Source organism: Leptidea sinapis, chromosome 24 (assembly GCF_905404315.1).
Source record: "Leptidea sinapis chromosome 24, ilLepSina1.1, whole genome shotgun sequence".
Classification (NCBI taxonomy): Eukaryota; Metazoa; Arthropoda; class Insecta; order Lepidoptera; family Pieridae; genus Leptidea; species Leptidea sinapis.
Genome location: NC_066288.1, coordinates 6884289 through 6905673, shown reverse-complemented (window position 1 = coordinate 6905673; position 21385 = coordinate 6884289). Strand labels below are relative to the sequence as shown.

Below are 21385 nucleotides of genomic sequence, written 5' to 3'. Positions count from 1 at the left end.
ACAGTACAATATATTTTATTAAAAAGAGCGCAAAAAAGAATGCTGGGAGAGTTTCTTGCGCCGCTTCTTCACTCACAGGCGCTATTTGTTTCCGAAACGGTGGTAGTGTTAGAAGTGACATCAAAAAGAATTCAAAAGGAATCAATTCTGAGAAAATAATAATATAATAATAATGATTTCATTCAGAAGAAATTCCAAAATAATTGTTAGTAAAATGTCCTAAATTATGTTAGTAATTCATATTTCCTGAAAAGCGTTCCAAGCCACAAACACCACATTTTAAGGAATTCATGTTTAAAGTTTAATAAATATTTGTTACCCATACATGTGGGTTGGGCTACTAAGTCACGAAGTCATTTAAACAGTGACAGTAGGGATGCCATTTTTTGTCAGTCCGTTAATATGAATCACGTGACCAGCTTTGTGTTCTTAACTCAATTTCGATATGATTGTGGTTTGGAATATTTTTTTGGAACTTCGTCCAATTATAACTAAACAGGCACATGAAGCCGTAATGCAAAAACTAGCAAAGGTTTGCAGAATGATATTAGGGCTACCCCGCAATCTCTTCAGCAATGACGCGGTATAATGTCATATAAAAAAATCTACGAACCTATGTTGCAGATATTCCTGGTCTCGAATACTTGGGCTAGGATTTCCTTCAATCAATGAATCATAATCAAGTTGTTCATGATCCATATCTTTGGAGGCGCGCGCTATCAGGTTGAGTTGTCTTTCATTGGAAGGAAACTCAAGGTAGGAGGTAGCGCCGTCGTTCACGTTCCTGCCCAAGTGATCCACTATCTCATGTAGCAACGCTTCGGTAAGCATGAAGCGGTCCTGAGAAAAAATGAGATAAACATTTTTTTTTCATGAAAACAAGGGACGAGACTGGCAGGATGTTCAGCTGATGGTAATTGATACTGCCCATTACAATGCAGTGCCGCTCAGGATTCTTGAAAAACCATAAAAATTCTGAGCGGCACTACAACTGCGCTCGTCACCATGAGACATAAGTTGTTAAGTCTCATTTGCCTAGTAATTTCACCAGGTATGGCGCCCTTCAGACCTAAACACAGTAATGCTTACACATTACTGCTTCACCGCAGAAATAGGCGCCGTTGTGGTACCCATAATCTAGCCGGCATCCTGTGCAAAGGAGCCTCCCACTGGTGGTTATCATAAAATAAAATTGATATCGAAAATCGTGGCTCTCTCCACTTCCCCACACACACACTAGAAGGTCAGATTCAATACTACATTCGTACTATTTTTGTTAGAGGAATAAATATTTTAATATTTAATTTTTTTAAATAATTATGTGAAAAATCAGCGAAATTCATCCAAACTTCATTGAAAAATATTTAATATATATAAAAAAGAAATTACAAACCTCTCCCCCAATAGAACCATGGGGGCGGAATCCCATAGCTCTTGCGACGCTTATTAGAAAGAACATAGCCACGAGGCGGTGCATTGTGGTACTGCAAATAGACAAACAATATAAACATGAAGAAATTTTAATAAATAAATTATCTGAAATGTTGCATAAAAATCATTGCTTCGCCTTAAATAATAATAACTATCTACTTTATTCCTTGGAGCTGTTAAACGCAAGCATCTCTTAAGACAACGCATTATCAAAGTCGCATAATCTAAGCTACATTATCACTGAAGTTTTTTTTGTGAAAATAAGGGACGAGACGAGCAGGTCATTCAGCTAATGGTAATTGATACGCCTTGCTCATTACAATGCAGTGCCGTTCAGGATTCTTGAAAAACCCAAAAATGAGCAGCACTACAATTGCGGTCCTAACCTTGAGAGATGAGATGAGACGTTAAGTATCAATTTCCCAGTAATATCACTAGCTACAGCGCCTTTCAGAGCGGAACACAGTAATATTTACACATTACTGATTCTCGGCAGAAAAAGGCGCCGTTGTGATACCCATAAACTAGCCGGCATCCTGTGCAAAGGAGCCGCTCACTGGTAGTAGAAGTGAGTAAATTATAACAATGGTCAAGGAGTCTTATCACGTCAAAATTTAACAATAGTTATGTATTCGATTTTTCTTTTACAATTATTTCCTTGTGCGTATTTTTAATACCGTAAGGTGGATTTAGTTATTAATTAAAGTATATTTTTAAGAGCATTGTATTCATAATTTGGTCTCAATTTATCACCATTATAAGTGCTATTTGTTTTGAAGTGATAACTTTTATAGGAGGGTAAACCGTTTCGTAACGTAACGCGTTACGGCGCCAGTTTGCTGGGTTCTCTTTCTCTCTCGCATATGGCAGTGGTAGGCAGGCTTCTCCTCTCTCAGTCTAATTTTTCACCACATTCCAGAAACATTTATAAGTCAACATCGCGATAAATTGGCGACACAAGTGGTGGTGCGGAGGCCGTCTATCAATCCGTGATTGCCGGATTCATATGATTTAATTTTCTTTTCACTCTGCCTAATATATAATCATAATTTTCAAATGGGTGAGTCAAATGTCAAATTTATATGTCAATGTTTTCTGTTGTGAAGGAAGTTAGTTCTTCATGTCAAAATTTATAAGACGTCATTCGTTTTACTAAAAAGGTATTAAAACGACTCTGAAGTTTACATGTGTCATATAGGTTTACGGCCGTTTTCAATAACGTATCTCTAGTTACGGTTAAATTGCTATCACCGCTCAATGACAACATCTTATCTATCCATAGTTCTGTCCAATATAGGTTAGATGTCAGACGATAGGTTATTGAAATGTAAGTAAGCGTAAAAGGATAGATTTGTCTACCTCTAGTAAGTTAAACTAAGTATAGATATCTTATTGAAAACGGCCGTTAAAGGTAGCGAAGCTACGAAGAAAAAAAGTATCGATCGAAGATTCGTACGAAGATGCGATGTTAAGATCCCTACACGCGTCTCGCCTGCGTGAACAAAGGCTAGTAGGCTACATGTTCTACTTAGTTACATTTCCACAGAGTTAAAACACGCCTGTGCAACTCGAACAATATTGAATATGGCATATTCGAAAGTTGTTTTTCGTAATCCCTAGTGTATTGAGATTATCGTTTATTTAACCTGAGCAAAATCTCCATCAATCAAGCTTAATAAGTTGGTTCAATGATATGCGACCAAATTCGTAAAACTTATAATAAAACAATAGTGTACTTGGTTTCATAATTTTTTACAAATATCTGATTGCGCGGAGGATGAATCAATCAAAACATGAATTAACATGACATGACATAAATGTAATGTTTTTGTTTGTAATAAAAACTCAAGACCATTGTGTATTTGATGTGGGCTGTTCGATTAAGATCCTATCAGATGTTTTAGCATTCGGTTAAAGTCGGTTTCCTTTGACATTTATCTCTTTATTGTTTTGAATAATTAAGATCAAGTTATGTGTAAGTTTTTTGGCATTCAATTCTGCAGGCGCCTTAATTTTAACTACAAAATTATCAAATAATGGTAAATGTATACACTTTTTTAATACAGTCCCAGTCACTGTTCAGACATTATCTATATAAAAATTTAAATGTTGTAATTATTATGACGGGTACTCACGATATATATCACGTACATCAAGCGTCTGTGGTTAGATCTTTAACAAAACGTGCATATGATCTGTGTGATGGTGATCACTTGACGCAGGAACTGGAGCACGTTAATAGAATACTTCGTCAAAACGGGCACAAAGCGGCTTTAACAAGTGTTTCACACAGCCGCACCGTAACGGTGGAACGGCAAGTGGCATATCTACCATATATGAAAGGGGTCACTAATAAAATAGGCATGAGGAGGAAGTATAATATAAAAACAATTTTTCAACCCCTCAAAAAAGTGGTCGCCTACCTACGTTCACCAAAAGACAGTATTCCATACCTGTGCCCCGGGGTCTATAAAGTTGACTGCAGCTGCGGAAGCTCTTTTATTGGACAGGCAAAACGAGCTATTTCACAACGCGTTAAAGAACACATCAGCGCAGTCAAAAATAGATCTTAAAAAATCTGCAATAGCCGAACACTTGCTAAAAGCCGGTACCAACCATTGAAACTAGCAACAAAACCCACGCGTGATTTCTGCTGAACGCCAATCAACCCACGGCTTGTTAGAGAAGCTATAGAAATTAAAAAGCATCCTAACAATTTTAACAGGGAGGATGGTTTTAGGCTAGCTCAAACGTGGAATCCTGTGGTTTCTCTCTGCAGTACGAATGCAATAAAACATCCGGAAGTATGGACGTCGTCAGTAGTGTGTGTCGTGAATTAGAGAATCAAAGACCAAAACCAACTAGGTGCCAAGTGGACAGATTGATATACCATTTTATTTATAGATATACTATATTATTTTTATTATTAGTGTCAAGTGTTTCTCGCCGCCAGCGCAGTTCCGCCGTGACCACGATTCATGCAATTGGATCGAAACATCGGCATAAAATATATATCGTGAGTATCCGTCATAATAATTACAATATCCGTAATTACACGTTCCGCGGTGATAAAAGTTTAAAAATTTAAATGTTTTATAACAAAATTGCTCCATCGTACATCCTACTACTTCACATATCTATGTGATTGGACAGCCTGGGACTAGATTATGATTATTTTATAGCAACAACAGTGACAGTACATTATTGTATATTTTATTAAAAAGAGTGCAATAAAGAATGCCGGGAGAGTTTCTTGCGCCATTTCTTCTCTCTCAAAGCGCAATTTGTTTCCGAAGCGGTAGTAGTGTTTGGAGTAAAATCAAAAAGAATTCTAAAGGAATAAATTTTGACAAAATGCCTTGCGCTTTGCCTATAAAATCATTGTTTCTTAAAACACAAAATACCTATTAATAATCATATACTAATTTTTGTTATCTTAGTATATAAGAACTCCTCCGTGGGTGAAGGCTTCCTCCTAATTTAGTAGCCTCAATAATAGAGAATTTTATATAAACTCTTATTCTTCTTCAACGTTTTCTTATTAATGACCTTATGATTCTTAAACGACCAAGACGATCTAATGGCTAATGAAATGCCCTGCCCATTGAATTGCAGTGCCACTCGAGATTCTTGACAAACACGTTATTCTGAGCAGCACTGGAATTGCGATCGTCAATTTGATACATAATATAATGTTAAGTCTAACTACCTTAGTAACTTTACTAGCACTTGCACATAACTTTTTCTTGACCAAAGAAGCCTGCCGCTAGTAAAAGTTCTCGCTATTCGGATTGTGCAAGAGGCACTTTAAAATTTATTACTTTAAGAAAGTGTTTCGATAAGAACTAACTGCGATCAGTTATCCAGGGTATTGTGTTCATTTATGGTTCCTTAACCGTTTAGGATATAATGATTTTACTCTCTTATTCTTTACCTATGTATTTGGGTGACAAAGAAATATATTTTTTTTGTTATTATTTGTTGTTGTGTGAGATGTTTTAATTGCCTACATGCCTCATTAGCTCTACTTTTCCAATAACAAACTTGTTTCTTTTTGTATGACAATTAGTTCTTTTATTTATATGTCACCGGTAATGTTCATAGTCCATTATTTTATACAATGCCTAGGCAATATATTGATTGTCTAAAAAGTTCAATTCATATTTATATTGCCTAGGTATTAGTTACTACTACTACAACAACTATAAAGTTTATGTTTGAAGTTAAAAGGGTCAATGCAAACCAACAAAAAAAAACGCGAAGGTACTTCTACGTAGGTAGATAATGTTGCGAATATTAATTCATCGAATACAAAATCGCTTGCGGCTAACCACGCAGCAATACCATTGGTGGAGCCTGACTTAGCATAATCTGATCGACGAGAGTTGAGTCCGATACTGAGCTGATATGTAATTGGAGCCTATTGTTTAAGATAAAACGACAGATAGACTGTTTTAATAATGTTTACTAATAAGTCTATTTTAGATATACTAAAAGTAGTAATACCATTAAGGCTGTTTGTACGCAATTTCATTTACGTTACATACATCTGGTGTCGTACGCAAATAAATTTAAGGAAAACCTACAGAAGGCACTTAAAAAGATAATAATCGAAATGCAAATACAAAAGTAGAAAATGATCTCTAAATTGATTAATTTGCTAGTCACATTCTTGAAGGGGATTGGGATTTAAAATCAGAAAAATATAATAAACATAAACAGAAGTTAAATAATAAAAGTACATTGGTATTTAAGAATACGATCCATCCCCTACCGTTTAATAGAAATAACAAAACAAAAACCAACGGATACAAATTGCAGCATCGATAACATCAAAGACAAACAGAATCAACTTATATGACGAGAAAATGAAGCAACTCGATTTCGATATCCACTCCAGCAGCGAGGAACAGCATAAAGGACATGGACACCTGGCACCAGAAACCAAAACAATAAATAAAAAAATAAAAACAAAATGTTTCCCAAGTCGACTGGTCCTTATGACATAATTAGCCCACCACCCTCATACAGACAGAATGAACAAGAACAATATAGATATAAGTAACACACACTGAATCACTCAATGAAAATTGCAACATTAACAAAATAAATATAACATTACAATCCATGATTTATTAACACTGAAGTTGGCAATTATTTTATAAAATGTACTTTGTACTTAGAATATATAAATGCCCTCGATAACATCAGTTGTGACGTAATAGGCATGTCGGAATTGCGGAGAAAAAGATATAACATTAAAGAATATAAAGACCAAATACATCTAATGTTAAATTAGTCCCTAAAAGACAAAATTGCAACCTCAATTGGAAGCGCAGAAGGAGAACCCTACTACTAAAATCGTCAAAATATTCAATATACTAACAACAAAACAAATCCAGAATGCGTTGAAAATGGAGTCTCATATAACTTTTCCATCCGTTTACCTTAGTTACCTCATTCAACTATTCCGCCGGCATACGATTATTTGTACTAAGTGGATGACGCACTCAACAAGTCCGGTTGTCACATCGATACAAATTCAGTTTTTGAGGCTTAGTTTAAGTGTTATTTAAAACCCGAGTTGTAAGCAATTTGTTTGCCCCAAAAAGAAAACCATAAAATGTGGATTATTTATCACATTGCAATAAATATGCTATGATATTTTGATTATTATTGTACAATTTTTCCTGTATTGTGTCCAATTTGGACTGATGTGGCCTCTTAGATGGCCTTCTGACAACGCATTCTTTGCAATGTATTTCCCATGACTTTCCTACGTCATAAATATAATGTACTGACGTCAATAAGCCATTCATCGCATGGTGCGGTTAAAGTGTGGAAAGATAATAAAGGCCATAAAATCATGTCATTATATTATCCCTTATAGAGTTTTTTTATCTTAAATTTTAACCCGATTAAGTTTTGTCAAAAATAAAAACATTTGTGTCACTTCTCAGTGGTGACAGCGGTAATACAATTTCACACTCTTCGACAGCCTGTTATGGTGAAGGAAATAGTTGTACGTACAACAAGATCCTATTTTTGGAAATAAATACAGTCACAAGATCGGAATTATATACATGATAGCTCATGAGGTCTACCTCTTTCATCTTAGAAAAATATTTGTATTTCAATCCGGGTAAGATCTGGCACTACCGTTGTGCAAAATGGCGTTATTGCTGAGTTCGTCTATAAACTTCTGGCAGACTATGTTAACCACTCTTTTGGTTTCGGGTCATCTTGAAATACCTATTGATTCGATAGCTGCTTTCTTTTAGGATCGTTTAATCAATCAATTAATAGATATTGAGTCTGTTGTACTACGTCTGACATTTAATTTCAATCTGGGAGGCATACATTTGCACCCAACGTTGCAATCTTCGTTGAATCTATTAAAAATAGCTTTGCATCACGTGACGCGGTTCATCTTTGAGCCTCTCTCGAATTGTATGGGACCGCCGACAGCAGAACTTTTCTTCACCCAAACAAAAGAAAACTACACTGTTACTGCATGATTAAGTGTATTTGGCTCATCCCTATGCCTAACGATGCCTTAATCTCACAATAGGTTAAATGCCTGTTTGTTTCGATCATACGGTATGGAGTGAGGAGTAGTATAATATGAAAATTTAAATAGAGATGAAGTGCAGAAACCATAAACGAATAACAATGCCACTTATATTTATTTTGTTTTATTATTTAGATGATTCAAATTTCAAATAAATGACATATGAAAAACATCAGTATTAATATTGAGCTCTCTCAATGAATGACCTCTGTCATTGAGTAGTTTTTACGTATTTTTGAGGAATAAAAAAACCTCAAATAACTATGTATCTGAAAATGATTGTGAATGAATTACGGCCTGCTAGTATAAATCTTCCCGGTGCTTGAAAATCAAATTAAAAGACCCGATCTCATCTGGGGCTTTCCATCAAGGAAGATGCCTATCATAAAAATACAAAGATCCTTATCGCAGATACTACGTCATAATATTGCACAATGCTCTTGTAGTACGCATTAATATTTTAACTGCTGCATAAACGCAAATGAATCATAATGTTGTCATATGCTCATCAACAATTAGATTTAGACATGCAGCATGATTGATTTCCATACTTATGTGATGAATATAACAAATAAAATAATAATTCCAATGAATATGGACATCTACATTTTTGATTGATAAACGGCTGCTAAAAAGGATGGTAAAGATTTATCAAATAATCTAGATTCCTTCACTATATTTTTTTTTATTACAGAGGAAAACGAGTTAGTGCTTTACCTAATGTATGAAATGGAAAGTGAATTCCGCTGCTAATGAAAATCAAATAAGCAATCATAAAATTATTTTATGTTGAATTTAAAGGGGGTATAAGAGATACCTACGTTTCCGATCTTTCAGGTAATAAAACTAGTCGTATTTTAATATTATGTAAGTTCAAGTGCGTTTTGTCACTGTCTTCAAACATGTATAAAACGAGACAAAACACACTTGATTACAGACACTGACCTGTATAGATACCACTGGACAGGCTGTTCCATATGTTTGACAGCAAATTTTTTGTGCCTATTTGAAGCCCGACTCGCGAGCGTCCAGACAACAAATTTTTACGTATAATACAAAATGGCTGCGAGAGAAGCATATAGTACTCTGAAGTATTATTATATAATAAGCATTTTGAATTAATTTCGGTCGTTTTCCATGTTCTTTATTGTTCAGGAATTAACGTTATAAACTACACATTTTTTTTTGTAAATAGTTTTCCTATCGATTTTTGCTTAACTAAGGTTGTCATCACTAGTTTTAGTACCGCAGACTCTCGCTACATGACCAACAGCGCCAAAATGGCGAATATCAAACAGGTACAAAAGCACTTTGACAGCCGCCATTCCAGTGGTAAATAGTAGAGGTTCAGTAGTTAGAATTCATTGAGACGCCTTCTGAAACACGAGCCTTTAGTCGTCGGTTTGGGGATACTGTAGGCATATGATAACATTATCTGTGGTTATTGCATGTTAGACATTAATGTGATGCTGGTGAAAAACAGTCAGACCACTATTTCAGAGTTTTTTTTTAATATCCTGTTGATGGCTTATGTATTTTAGCTTTAAATATTTCTTCTCCTTATTAGTAAAAAAATTGTCATTTAATATGATTTTCTTCACTACTGGGATTATACACCACTAGTTTTTAATTACCAAAAAAATGGTCGGGCTATGAAGAATAAATAGTTACGAGTTTTTACTGTGGAAAATTACAAGTAATTACATTACATTAAACTTAATTTTTGAATGGCTTATACTTATGAACATAATACTCAAAAACAACATAAAAATACTACTTGCTATTTCAATAATGATGCAGGGCAAGAACGGGGCGGAGTCAAGTTTGCCTAGAGATTTATGAATAGAATTATGAATTGTACGAACGCATATAACACCAGTCGTGGAAATTAGTCAATTCCTTGCTATTTTGTGAAACAATAAATAAGACACTGTTAGTGTAATGGTAACCGTTAGACCAGTTTTTTTGGTAATTTTAAAACAACGGTGTATATCCAATCTTTTTGTACCAAACTTTATGGACGCGTCGATATCCGAACCCTCACCTGTGGAGTTAACGCCTCCAACATTGTTAATCCAACTGAACATATATCTTGGTATGTGTGTTCAACTCTGTAGTCGTGGCTTCAAAAACAAATTGTTTAGATTTGAATGAACTTTTGGCATTGCGTAGAGATATTTTCTCTCCTCATCTTCTACCGCATTTATCACTGGGAGTTCAGAAGTCAGAGGAGTTGTACAAGTTGATAGCATTGGCCGAATTCTACCAACGGACATCACGTTAAAATGCATAATTCCACCCGTACCAAGTTGGAGTCTGGCATTCTACCAACCTTGTACACTTTATGGAATCATCAACCGGATGCTATTTTGCCGATACGACTTAAGGGCCTTCAAGAATAAAGCATACTCCCACCTTAAAGGCCGGCAATGTATCTCTTGATTGTGTTGCGGATGTCCATGGGCGTTTGCCTCACTCCCCATTGCTTGACCCTCTTTCCCGTTTGCCCTCTCTTAGATAAAAAGTGACAACTCCATTCAATTTCCTAATATGCAGTCATTTAAATCGAGTACGCTAAGTAAATGAAGTTTACAAATAATTTATGAACAATGTTAGACCTTTTGGACGGTTGGTCTTACACCCGTTGTGTTGATGGCTTCTAAGCCTTTAATCACCAGACGTGCTGGTTCGAATTCGGCATTGTCCATAAATTTTGGTACAATTAAAAAATTGTCCATATTAGTAGTAAAAATAAAATTGGATTTACAGCGTACCGTTGGCAGCCGGGAGAGTCGGCCCACAACTGCGTCCCAGGAACAATATTCCTGAAGACGAATCTAGATAAAAACATAAAATTATTTTTAGAGTTAACTTTACGTTAAATTGTACATACAAAGCCAGAACACGACACATCATGCGTATATATATATATTATATATTTATATACTGATAGCGTTCTACCGGAATGTTCTGATATCGTCTGGGTTTTGGAAGATAGAAATGGGACAATGTGAATTTTGGGGTTCATTAGAAGTATCTATGCCATTGCTGTCTAATAGTTATAAATAATTTAACACAGAAAGCTGTGCGGTGTTAATATATCTATTGTTTTTTTATAAGTTATATCCCATATTTAAGCACTATAGCATGCTATGAAAACATCGACTGAAGCAATAAATTATTAACTATTTGAACCAAACTTTATGAACGATGCGAGTATTAAACCCAAGGCTGGAGATTACGCTTCCAAAGCGCTCATTCCAACTGTTGTTACAGTCAACCGTTCATAAATCTTGGTAGGTCAACTCTCCAGAGTTTATCTACAAACAGTCAATATACTAATATGCAATCATTGGTATTGAGCCGGCTATATTCTTTCATTAAACTTTTTTCTCCGAAGATAAATTTTATTTAGACTATGAGCTAATGGTAGAATGAAGAGCATAATATAGTAATTAATTTGACAGAAAGATGTCACTAGAAACTTTACCGTAGACAATTGAGTTAAAAAACTTATTCTATCTACAGAGTTGTACAAGTTTATCTATGTTGATTTTGATACAATTATAGCCTATAAAAGTATCAAGGAGCTTTGATCGCAATATGCAAAGATTCAAGAAGTATGCTGCTACATAAATAAGTTTAACCTTAAACAGTGTACATGAAGCTTCATGCATGGAAAGAGAGAGAGCTAACTGATTATTAAGAGGGTGAAAACTGAATGAAACGCGCTTTCCCAGAGATGGGATGCGTTTTGACGTCCCCAAAAAGCCCTTGTAGTAAATTTCATAAACATTTTGACAGCCGTTTCAAGACATTTGGAACATATGTTTTCAAAATACATAATAATGAGGACCTAGGTAAGCGAGATTTGCTCGCAGTGAAAATTCGGAAAAACGCGTTTTGCTAGAGACCTATCCAGAGCGGTATTAGCTCTCAAAAACCCATGTGTAGTAAATAACAACACATCCTTACAGGCCAATCCGATATAATTAAGATAAACATAAATCATAAGTATTATATACATGTACATGTATAAAGATATATCTATATATTATATACATTAATATTATAAATACGAATGTGAATTTGATTGTTTCTTTCGCTTTCATGCCTAAACTACTGAACCGATCATCCTGGAATGTCAGAGTCCCAGAGAAGATCATAGGATTTTATAGAAAAAAACCCTTAAAATTTAGAAGTATCGCATTAAAACACACGGAACACTCGAAAGTAGTAGACACTGACAGTCGAATGACATTTCAAGATGGCGGCCGTAGTTCCTATTTTTGCCACTTCACAGATAAGTTGGTATTACTATATTTTATGGTTAGATGTACTTATGTTACTTATCAATATGGCGGCTCGGGAAAGACAAGCTACGCGCCAAAAATTAGGGCGTGACAGGACGAGATATACTTACGACTTTATGCATTAAAGAATGGGATCAAAAATCATCCCTATCTTTATAAATATATGTATGGATTAATGATTGGTCTGCTACTCTTTTTATGTCTGTGATTTACATTTATAATTACAATTAATCAAACGCCATCTTGATTTCAAAATTCAAAAGACTGAAGTAGGTAACCAATCAACTGCTTTTCTATTGTATTTAAAAAAATATATGAATGAGAGATACATCAACGAAACAGATAATGAAAGTTTAAGATTTGAATAGTTCGTTATTTTATTTAATTCTATTGTTTCACCTTTAATTTATAAGTACATATTTTCATCGCTCTGTTGCCTCTAAGCAATAGTAAATAACTTCCGTTAATTCAGTATCTAGAGCCCGAACAGCTTTTGAAGTTATACTTCTTTAGGCGCGTTATGAAAATATATGAGAGTGAAATTTTAAGATGCGCGCGCATCACTGTTTCACAAGTCACAGGGTGAAGTTGGTTCCTAAAATTTTCTGACGTTTGCGTCATTCCTTTTTTTTTTGGTTTCTTCGTCCGTAATTAGCACAGGCAAAGGGTTCAAACCCATACAGCCGTAATCATTATTTAATAAATAATTGCCAAAGTCACCTTGCAAGATTTTTACAAAATTGTTCTTTCTAAAAACGTAGAATAGCACGAGGAATAAATCAGTTTAATAATTTTTGCTTCGTTAGGCCAAATAAGTATAAATTTTTTCGTGCATACGTATACACATACAATTTTTTTTAATAAAGCAGTTTTTTCAGATTTCAAACTTAATTGAAATTTAGAATTCTGGAATGCTTATACAATCCCGGTCAGAAAAAAAGAAAATATTCTATTTCAATGGTATATTAAAGTAAGTAATATTAATTCATGAATTACGCGTTTATTCCTCATAATTATTAATAATTAGACCAAATATAAAGTCCGCTGGTTAATTAAATCATTTTTGGCTATAGAATGATTCCTCCAAAATATTGAAATATCAATTTTCTACTTATAAGTGTGTCAAGAATGTTTCTTAAGTTTTTTATAGTATATTGTTCACGAAGGGCAGAAAATTGACGATTCATAACTAGGGTGCGTTTTGTAGATACGAGACGAATTCGAAGGCCTCAATACAGCCGACTAGTCGAGTTGTATTTTCACCCAAGAACGGGTAATTTAGTAAAATTAAAGGTAGTCTTTTTGGAAGAATTTTAAAAAAGTGGCCAAGTGCGAGTCGCGATATACAAGTTGTTGTAACTTTAATCGATGTTTTATTAATAGTGTATTTTTTTAAATTTCGTTATTGATAATACGATCTAATAATAATAATAATAAAGCCATTTATTCCATATCTCTAAAAAAGTGTACATATACAATATTGTTAGTTTTTTTTTTTTGTTAGTATTATTTGCTTAATCTAGGTTTTTTAGTATAATTGTTATTTAGTTAAATTTTTAGATATGGATCCCAGATTGGGTAAAGGCCTCCTCCAACTTCATCCACAACTTTCTGTCAAGTGCTTTCTGCATCCAATCTTTTCCTGCTGATTGTGCTATGTCATCAGCCCACCGTTTTATTGGTCTTCCTACATTTCGTTTTCCTGATGTTGGCCCCTTCCAACGTGTAATTGCTCTAGTCCACCTCCTGTCGGTATACCGTGCCGATAATACGATCTATGGCGTATTAAAAAAAACAACTTACTAGATCTCGTTCGAAGTTTGCATGGTTATGTACATCATATATTTTTTAGTTATATCATTCTCTTATTTAAGAAGTAACAGGACTACTAACTATTAAGTTTAGAAAAAAAATATATTAGAAACCTCAATATCATTTTTGAAGACCTATCCACAGATACTGGGGTATCGTATGGGTTTGATGAAAAAAAAAATATTTGTATTTCAGTTCTAAGTATAGGGAACCCCCAAAATTTATTGATTGCTTTTCTATTTTTATGTAGAATCTTAATGCGGTTTACACAATATATCTACTTACAAAGTTTTAACAGTAAAGTTCTTATACAGAACTCTACAAAGATTAAACATGCCATTTAACACGTAGTTTGTATGGAACTGTAAAGAAGCAGTATTGTAGTTCGTCAAAATGTTCATCAATAATATGCAGAAAAAAAAATAAAAACGCGTTCGTAATTTAATCTATACTAATATATAAAGCTGCAGTGTTTGTTTGTTTGTTTGTTTGAACGCGCTAATCTCTGGTACTACTGGTCCCATTTGAATGATTCTTTCAGTGTTGGGTAGTCCATTTATCGAGGAAGGCTATAGGCTATGTTTTTTTTCAAAATTAGGGATCCGTAATAAAATTGCTATTTTGTAACACAAGGTGTAAAATCGAAAACCAATTTTTGCGTGCGCTGCAAAAATTATTGACAATACAACAAAATGATGTACAGGCTATAATATAGGCAATATTTTATTACTTATAAAACTATCGCGTGAATTATACTTTATATGGCAAAACAACGTTTGCCGGGTCAGCTAGTTTGATATAAAATTTCTGTGCGCAAGACAATGTTAGGGAGTTCATATGTATAACTTATTTCGTACGCATATTTTTACATGATAGATCCTGCACTTTAGGCTCAGTTGTCACACAAAAGTTCTTGCGAGAAGATATAGTTTTATATAATAATTTACTATTTCTATGTGCAATCAATACTTTACGAGATTAGAGAACGGTAGTTCGTTTCCCGAACAGAATATTAAAATATCTATATACCCAGATGGTTCCGAGTCTTAATTAACTTTCATACACTCTCGTTATTGTATAATTGAATTCTTAGTAAGACATGGATAAAAGGCATAAACTTGTGTACTATCAGGCTAAGGTGATAAAGTAAATGTGTAAATTAATTAATTAATATGTATATAACATGAGCGGAAAACACGATAAACTATTTGTATGAATTTGTCAATGTGTGCCGTATGCTTAAATCTCTTTGCGGTGACGCGTTTGGCAGAATTTTGAAAATGGAATTAAAATCTTTCGTTTCTAATTTTAGTATCCAACATCTGGACGACCGAGCCTAGATCGGTTTTTACTAATGTACAAAACTTGAACGAAAAAACAACAGGTAACAAAATAACAGGACATCTGGATTCAAACCGGGGTCTTCTGCTTTCCGGATCACCCAATGTCCCATCTGAGTTATTATAGCCTTGCATATAGTGGCGAAATTTACCTTTGTATTCTAATGTTATTGTAGCTCTTTTTCCTCCAATAAAATTATAAAACTACATTTTTCAAAATTTAAAATTAGCTAGATCGATTTCTCGCTCCCGAAACTACATGTATACTAAATTTCATTAAAATCGTTGTAGCCGTTTCCGAGATTCAGAATATATATATATACAAGAATTGCTCGTTTAAAGATATAAGATAAATAAGCCTATAGTATGAGTTTCTGAATGTAATTATGGATGAAAATTTATGAAAATAGTGTTGAACATCCAATTGATTACATTTTTAAATTGATAAAATATATTTTTATAAGTTTGTTAGTTTGAATATAATAGGTATATAGATTTTAATTATTATTTTCATCAAAACAGGAGAATAAATAAAAATAATATTAGTAATTACGCGTGTACGCGTTACGGTAATATAATTTATAATAAAAAAAAATTCATAAGTAATCTCTCAAAAGACCAATAATAATCATGATCATCATCAGCCGGAAGACGTCCACTGCTGGACAAAGGCCTCCCCAAAAGATTTCCACGACGATCGGTCCTGCGATGCCCTCATCCAACGTATTCCGGCGATCTTGACCAGATCGTCGGTCCATCTTGTGGGGGGCCTACCAACACTTCGTCTTCCGGTAAATGGTCGCGATTCAAAGACTTTTCTGCCCCTTCGGCCATCTGTCTGTCGAACTATGTGCCCTGCCCACTGCCACTTCAGTTTCGCAATCATTTGGGCTATGTCGGTTTGGTTAAAATAATCATATATACAAATCCGAGTAACTAAGAAGTTTTCTACTGAAATGTAGTTCTACGACAGACAAGTTTTTCTATCTTTAATTTTAACAGCGGTATTGACTTGATGCAAGCAAATAAAAAACACATTTTATATATGTCCGTATATTGTGTGGGCGATATCGCAGTGGTTAGTAACTTGAGTAGACCTCGGCGCCGTATCAAATAGGAGTTAAACGACTACCACCGGCCAGCGTCCGTTGTTCTAACATTTGTATTTTATTTTATCACCATTGATGTTGTAACATTTAGACTGCGCGTTCAAATTCAAGAATAAATCTAAGAGATTCTAAGAAGTTCCCTCATTGCTGAGGATCGTCTATCCGTCAACGGGCTGTCTCCATTGGATTCGCTTCGTCGCCTGGTGGACTATGGCGCTTATGGGTATCTGCAGGTTTTCGGACATTTGATCCAACCACTATTTAGGAATACGGCCTCCTTTAATCCTCTATTTTCCCCGTACCTCTGCGTGAAAATTGACCAAAATGTTGCACTATACGCTGTAGCACTGTCGGCTTATATCCACGAAAATTCTTTTCAACGCTTCGGTCTAAGGTTATTTACAATATGTTTGTGTAATATGGAATTCCTTTTATAATATACATTCGCAGCGCTATGAAAGTATCCAAAGAACATTCTCCTATCAATTGGCTTTTTCAGCATGTGGGTAACCACAGATGTACTTACACACAGCGCCTTTCTTCCTTTAGGAAGAAATCCTTAAACAGGCGCCGCTTATCCAGAATCCTCGATAATAATATCGAAAATACAAAATTACTACATTAAATTTACACTTATGAAATCAAGTTTGGGACATAGCTCTTTAACTATCAGACAGAGCTGGTGAACAATACAGCATGCTTGTTAGAAAATACTCAAATGTTATACGATTTTTTGACTCACTTAAACAGATCATGTTAAAATATTTATAAGTCAAGATCTGCAAAGGTTTTGAAACGTCGGGTTAGCTAAAATAATAAAAAAATTAAACTTTTAAACAAAAATCGCGTTTTAATCCTTTAAAGAAGTGTTTTAATTTTTAAATCAGTACCTTTGATTAACCATGCATTTAATTTATTTTATATTTATCTAATATATAAAATTCTCGTGTCACAGTGTTTGTTACCAAACTCCTCCGATACGGCTGAACCGATTTGTATGAAAACCCATTTTTTGTGCATATCGGGTGGGTATCTGAGAATCGGCCAACATTTATTTTTTATAGACCAATTTTTTTTTAAATTTGTTTGGCAATTCATTGCTTGCTGGGTCAGCTAGATTTATATATATTTAATTTATTTATAATCATTTCCTATTTCAACTTATATATTACTTATACTTAGTGCTCTATGGTATTACTAAGATAAATCTTAAAAGCTGCTGATAAGGTTATTAAATGTAGCGCTCCGTCTAAAAAAGTTTAAGGTCCTTGTTAACAGTGTTATCGAGGCAAATAACAAAATAATGACTTTATTTGTAAAGTTCATAGAAACATAATAATATTAAGTATTTTATATTGTTGCTTACGTTTGGTTTTACTAGGCCTATTAGAATAACATCTTACTATATATAAATTACGTGACACGTTGTTTGTCCGCGATGGACTCCTAAACTAATGAACGGATTTTAATGGGGATTACTTCATGGAGTGCAGTTTAGTCCAACTTGAGAGATAGGATAGTTTTTATTTCGATTTGGGACCCATAATTATTTTTATTTTCAATATTTGCTTTGTATGGACATATTTTTTTTTTGGTTTGACAGTTCTGCTGTGAAACAATTTCATTTTAATAACATGGAGCATTTTTTACGTAATAATTCTTGATGTTTTGCAATATTATTGGCAAATTCCTATTAATGTTATAGTGTTAGTGTATTTGTTCCATTTTTATTGATCTTATTGAGTATTCTACAAAAAGGCTAAGTACTTCAATTTTTTTTTTTTAAATTCAAATAAAGGACGAGACGAGCAGGATGTTCAGCTGATGGTAATTGATACGCCCTGCCCATAACGATGCAGTGAGCGGAACTACAATTGCGCTCGTAACCTTGAGACATAAGATCTTATAAGTCTCGTTTGAGCAGTAATTCACTAGCTATGGTGCCCTTTAGAGCGAAATACAATAATGTTTACACATTACTGTTTCACGGCAGAAATAGGTACCATAATCTAGCAAAGGAGCCTCCCACTGGTAAAGTTGTTACTTCTTTGGCCTCATAAATAAGTTGTCACTAGTTTATTGTACTCATAAAGATAATAAAATCTTTATTTATTTAAATTATGTGATGCAACTACAACGGAACTCAATAACTCCTGTGCTATTTTTGATAATTTACATTTACTATTTAAAACAAACTCGTATAAAAGATTGTATTTATAATAACTTAGACTAAGGGTTGATCTTCGCTGCGCTCCAACTAGATACCGCAGGCATAGTCGCAAAAAGAAACAACTAATACAACGCCTAAGTGGGCGTACTCGAGACAGTCTCGAACAATGTGTGACGTTGACGCACCAAATGTTCTGTTAAACTTTGCTAATAGTTGAAACTAAAATGCCGGCTTGCGTAATAAAACTTTGTAAAAATAATACTATTAGGAATAAGAAAGACACTGGTATCACATATCATCAGTAAATATTTTGTATTTCACTAATTTCATTGTATATTACAAAATTTGAAAGATGCCATTGAGTGTCAAGATGGAGAGGAGCGCAGCGGAGACCAATTATTAATCTAAGCATAATAATTTGTAAGCTATGATGCTGTAAGTGCTAATTTAATAGTGGCAATGTTGTTGTTGGTAAAATGTACATAACTATGACGTTCATGAGTGTAATTTTTATATAAATGCATTATTATTCATATTCAAATAAACTTAAGAAAACGGTAAATTAATTTTGGAATTGAATTCTTTATAGACCTAAGTATATTTCTTTTTAAATAAAACGACTTTATATAGGCCAGGCGTTGATAGAATATTTTTATAATACACTTTCGGCAGCATGAGACCTCTGACCTCTACTTTATACCACTGGACTGGCGGCTGTCAAAGTACTTTTGTGCCTGTTTGATATTCGCCATTTTGGCGCTATTGGCCATGTAGCGAGAGTCTGCGGTACTAAAACTAGTAATGACAACCTCAGAAAAGATCGATAGATAGTTGAAAACTATTTACAAAAAAATGTGTAGCTTATTACGTTGATTCTTGAAGTATAAATAACATGGTAAACGAACGAAATTAATTCAAAATGCAAAAATACTTCAGAATATTGTACATTGCTTCGCAGCCATTTGTATTATACGTCAAAATTAGTTCTCTGGACGCTCGAGAGTGGCGCTTCAAATAGGTACAAAAAATTTGCTGTCAACCATATGGAACAGTCTGTCCAGTGGTATTTATACGTATAAATTAATTTTCGAATTAAATAATTTGACAAATACTCTTTGTATGTAAGTCACTAGTAAAAATAGAATTGATTTATCGATCAGCCCGGATCTTGCGGACGTCGCTGAAATACTAATGAAGCGATTAGATCTCTTTAAATTTAAATTTACCAATGATGATTGCTTAGGATTGCCTAAAACTTGCATTGAATCCATTATATTATGAGTGATTCATACATTAAAAAACAAAATATAACATTTGAGTCATCTTTATTTTAAATTTGTCAAAAAAAAATTTTTTTTTTGAACCAATGGCTACAAAAACCTTCCATAAATTTAACCATTATTTCCTTTTTTTTTGTGTTTAATTTAGTCTTTTGCTGTTAGACAACCGATAAAAACAGGCGAGAAATATTATATTAGAGTGCGTGACAAGCTACGTCTTACACTCGCGATTTGTATGACACTTTGTGTTAGTGTCATTGCTCAATATAGGGGTTAACTGTCAACCCCAATTTTTTTCAACCTATCGGTCGATTAAGTAATATTTACTTCACTATTATATAATATATTTAGTATTTGTATGTCTGATATGTTTGTTATTTAAATTTTGACATATTTTTCATTTGTCAATGTTTAAAATTTAAATATTATTATTATTATATTTTATTTTAATTTGTAGTATATATATATGTATATATAGCGCCACTTTACTTTATAGGTACATTCCACCATTTTATTTATTTATGTTTTGATTAGTTTCCGCTGCGCGCCAACTAGTTACCGCAATACTTAAAAACAATCGATTTTTTATTACGGCAACTATTAGATGCTTGTGTGCGTGGCATCTTGACACTCTATGGCATCTTTCAAATTTTGTAACATACTATAATAAAATACAAAATACTTACTGATGATATGTGATCCCAATATCATTCTTATTTCTTGAAGTATTATTTTAACAATGTTTTACTTTTTAAGAATAGAATTATAGCATTTTATGTTAACAGAACATGTGGCACGTCAACGTCACACATTATTCGAGACTGGCTCGAGTACGCCCACTTGGGCGTAGTATTAGTTGTCACTTTGCGACTAAGCCTGCGTCTAGTTGGAGCGCGGATTCTAAGGTTTGAAATATCTATGTAATTTTAGAATTTAGTTACATTATTTTTATATTAATTATTTGCTGTATTCGTTTCCCGAACAATAAAAATGCTATGTTATAGGTATGGTTATAAGGTATACTTGTATTTCCTTAGTTTGTGAATATACTATATTTAAAAAAATAAGGCGTATTCGCGTTTTTCATACTTAATATACATATTTTTATAGGCTTATGAACGATGGTTCGTTGTTGCGTTAGAATTTATTAATGAAATATTTTTAACACCCGGTATGTAACTTGAATTCAACATTAACACCCAGACTAAGTAACATTGTGCCGCTATATAGACAGACACGTATTATTAAGGAAAAGTTATTTAATATTATGCAATGCTGCTAAATAATAGATAAGAATAACGATAAGGGGCGGTAACGAAGGAGAGCGGCGTCCCATCTCCTGCCCGCACCGTCTGCGGT

The 21385-nt window shown here is 33.9% G+C and overlaps 1 protein-coding gene across 23 annotated transcripts in view; it reads right to left on the bottom strand.

Moving 5' to 3' along the window:
* LOC126971687 (neuroendocrine protein 7B2) overlaps positions 1-21385 on the bottom strand; it is a 45298-nt gene that overhangs the window by 13349 nt on the left and 10564 nt on the right. For all 23 annotated transcript variants that reach the window (XR_007730937.1, XR_007730942.1, XR_007730949.1 and 20 more), the window contains exons 2-4: positions 10777-10839; positions 1394-1484; positions 614-840 (exon numbers count right to left, since the gene is read on the bottom strand). Coding sequence is in view for 1 of the 23 variants with exons in the window: in XM_050818081.1 (XP_050674038.1) it covers positions 614-840; positions 1394-1477 (311 nt within the window). In the remaining 22 variants the exon portion in view is untranslated. The remainder of the gene's footprint in view (positions 1-613; positions 841-1393; positions 1485-10776; positions 10840-21385) is intronic.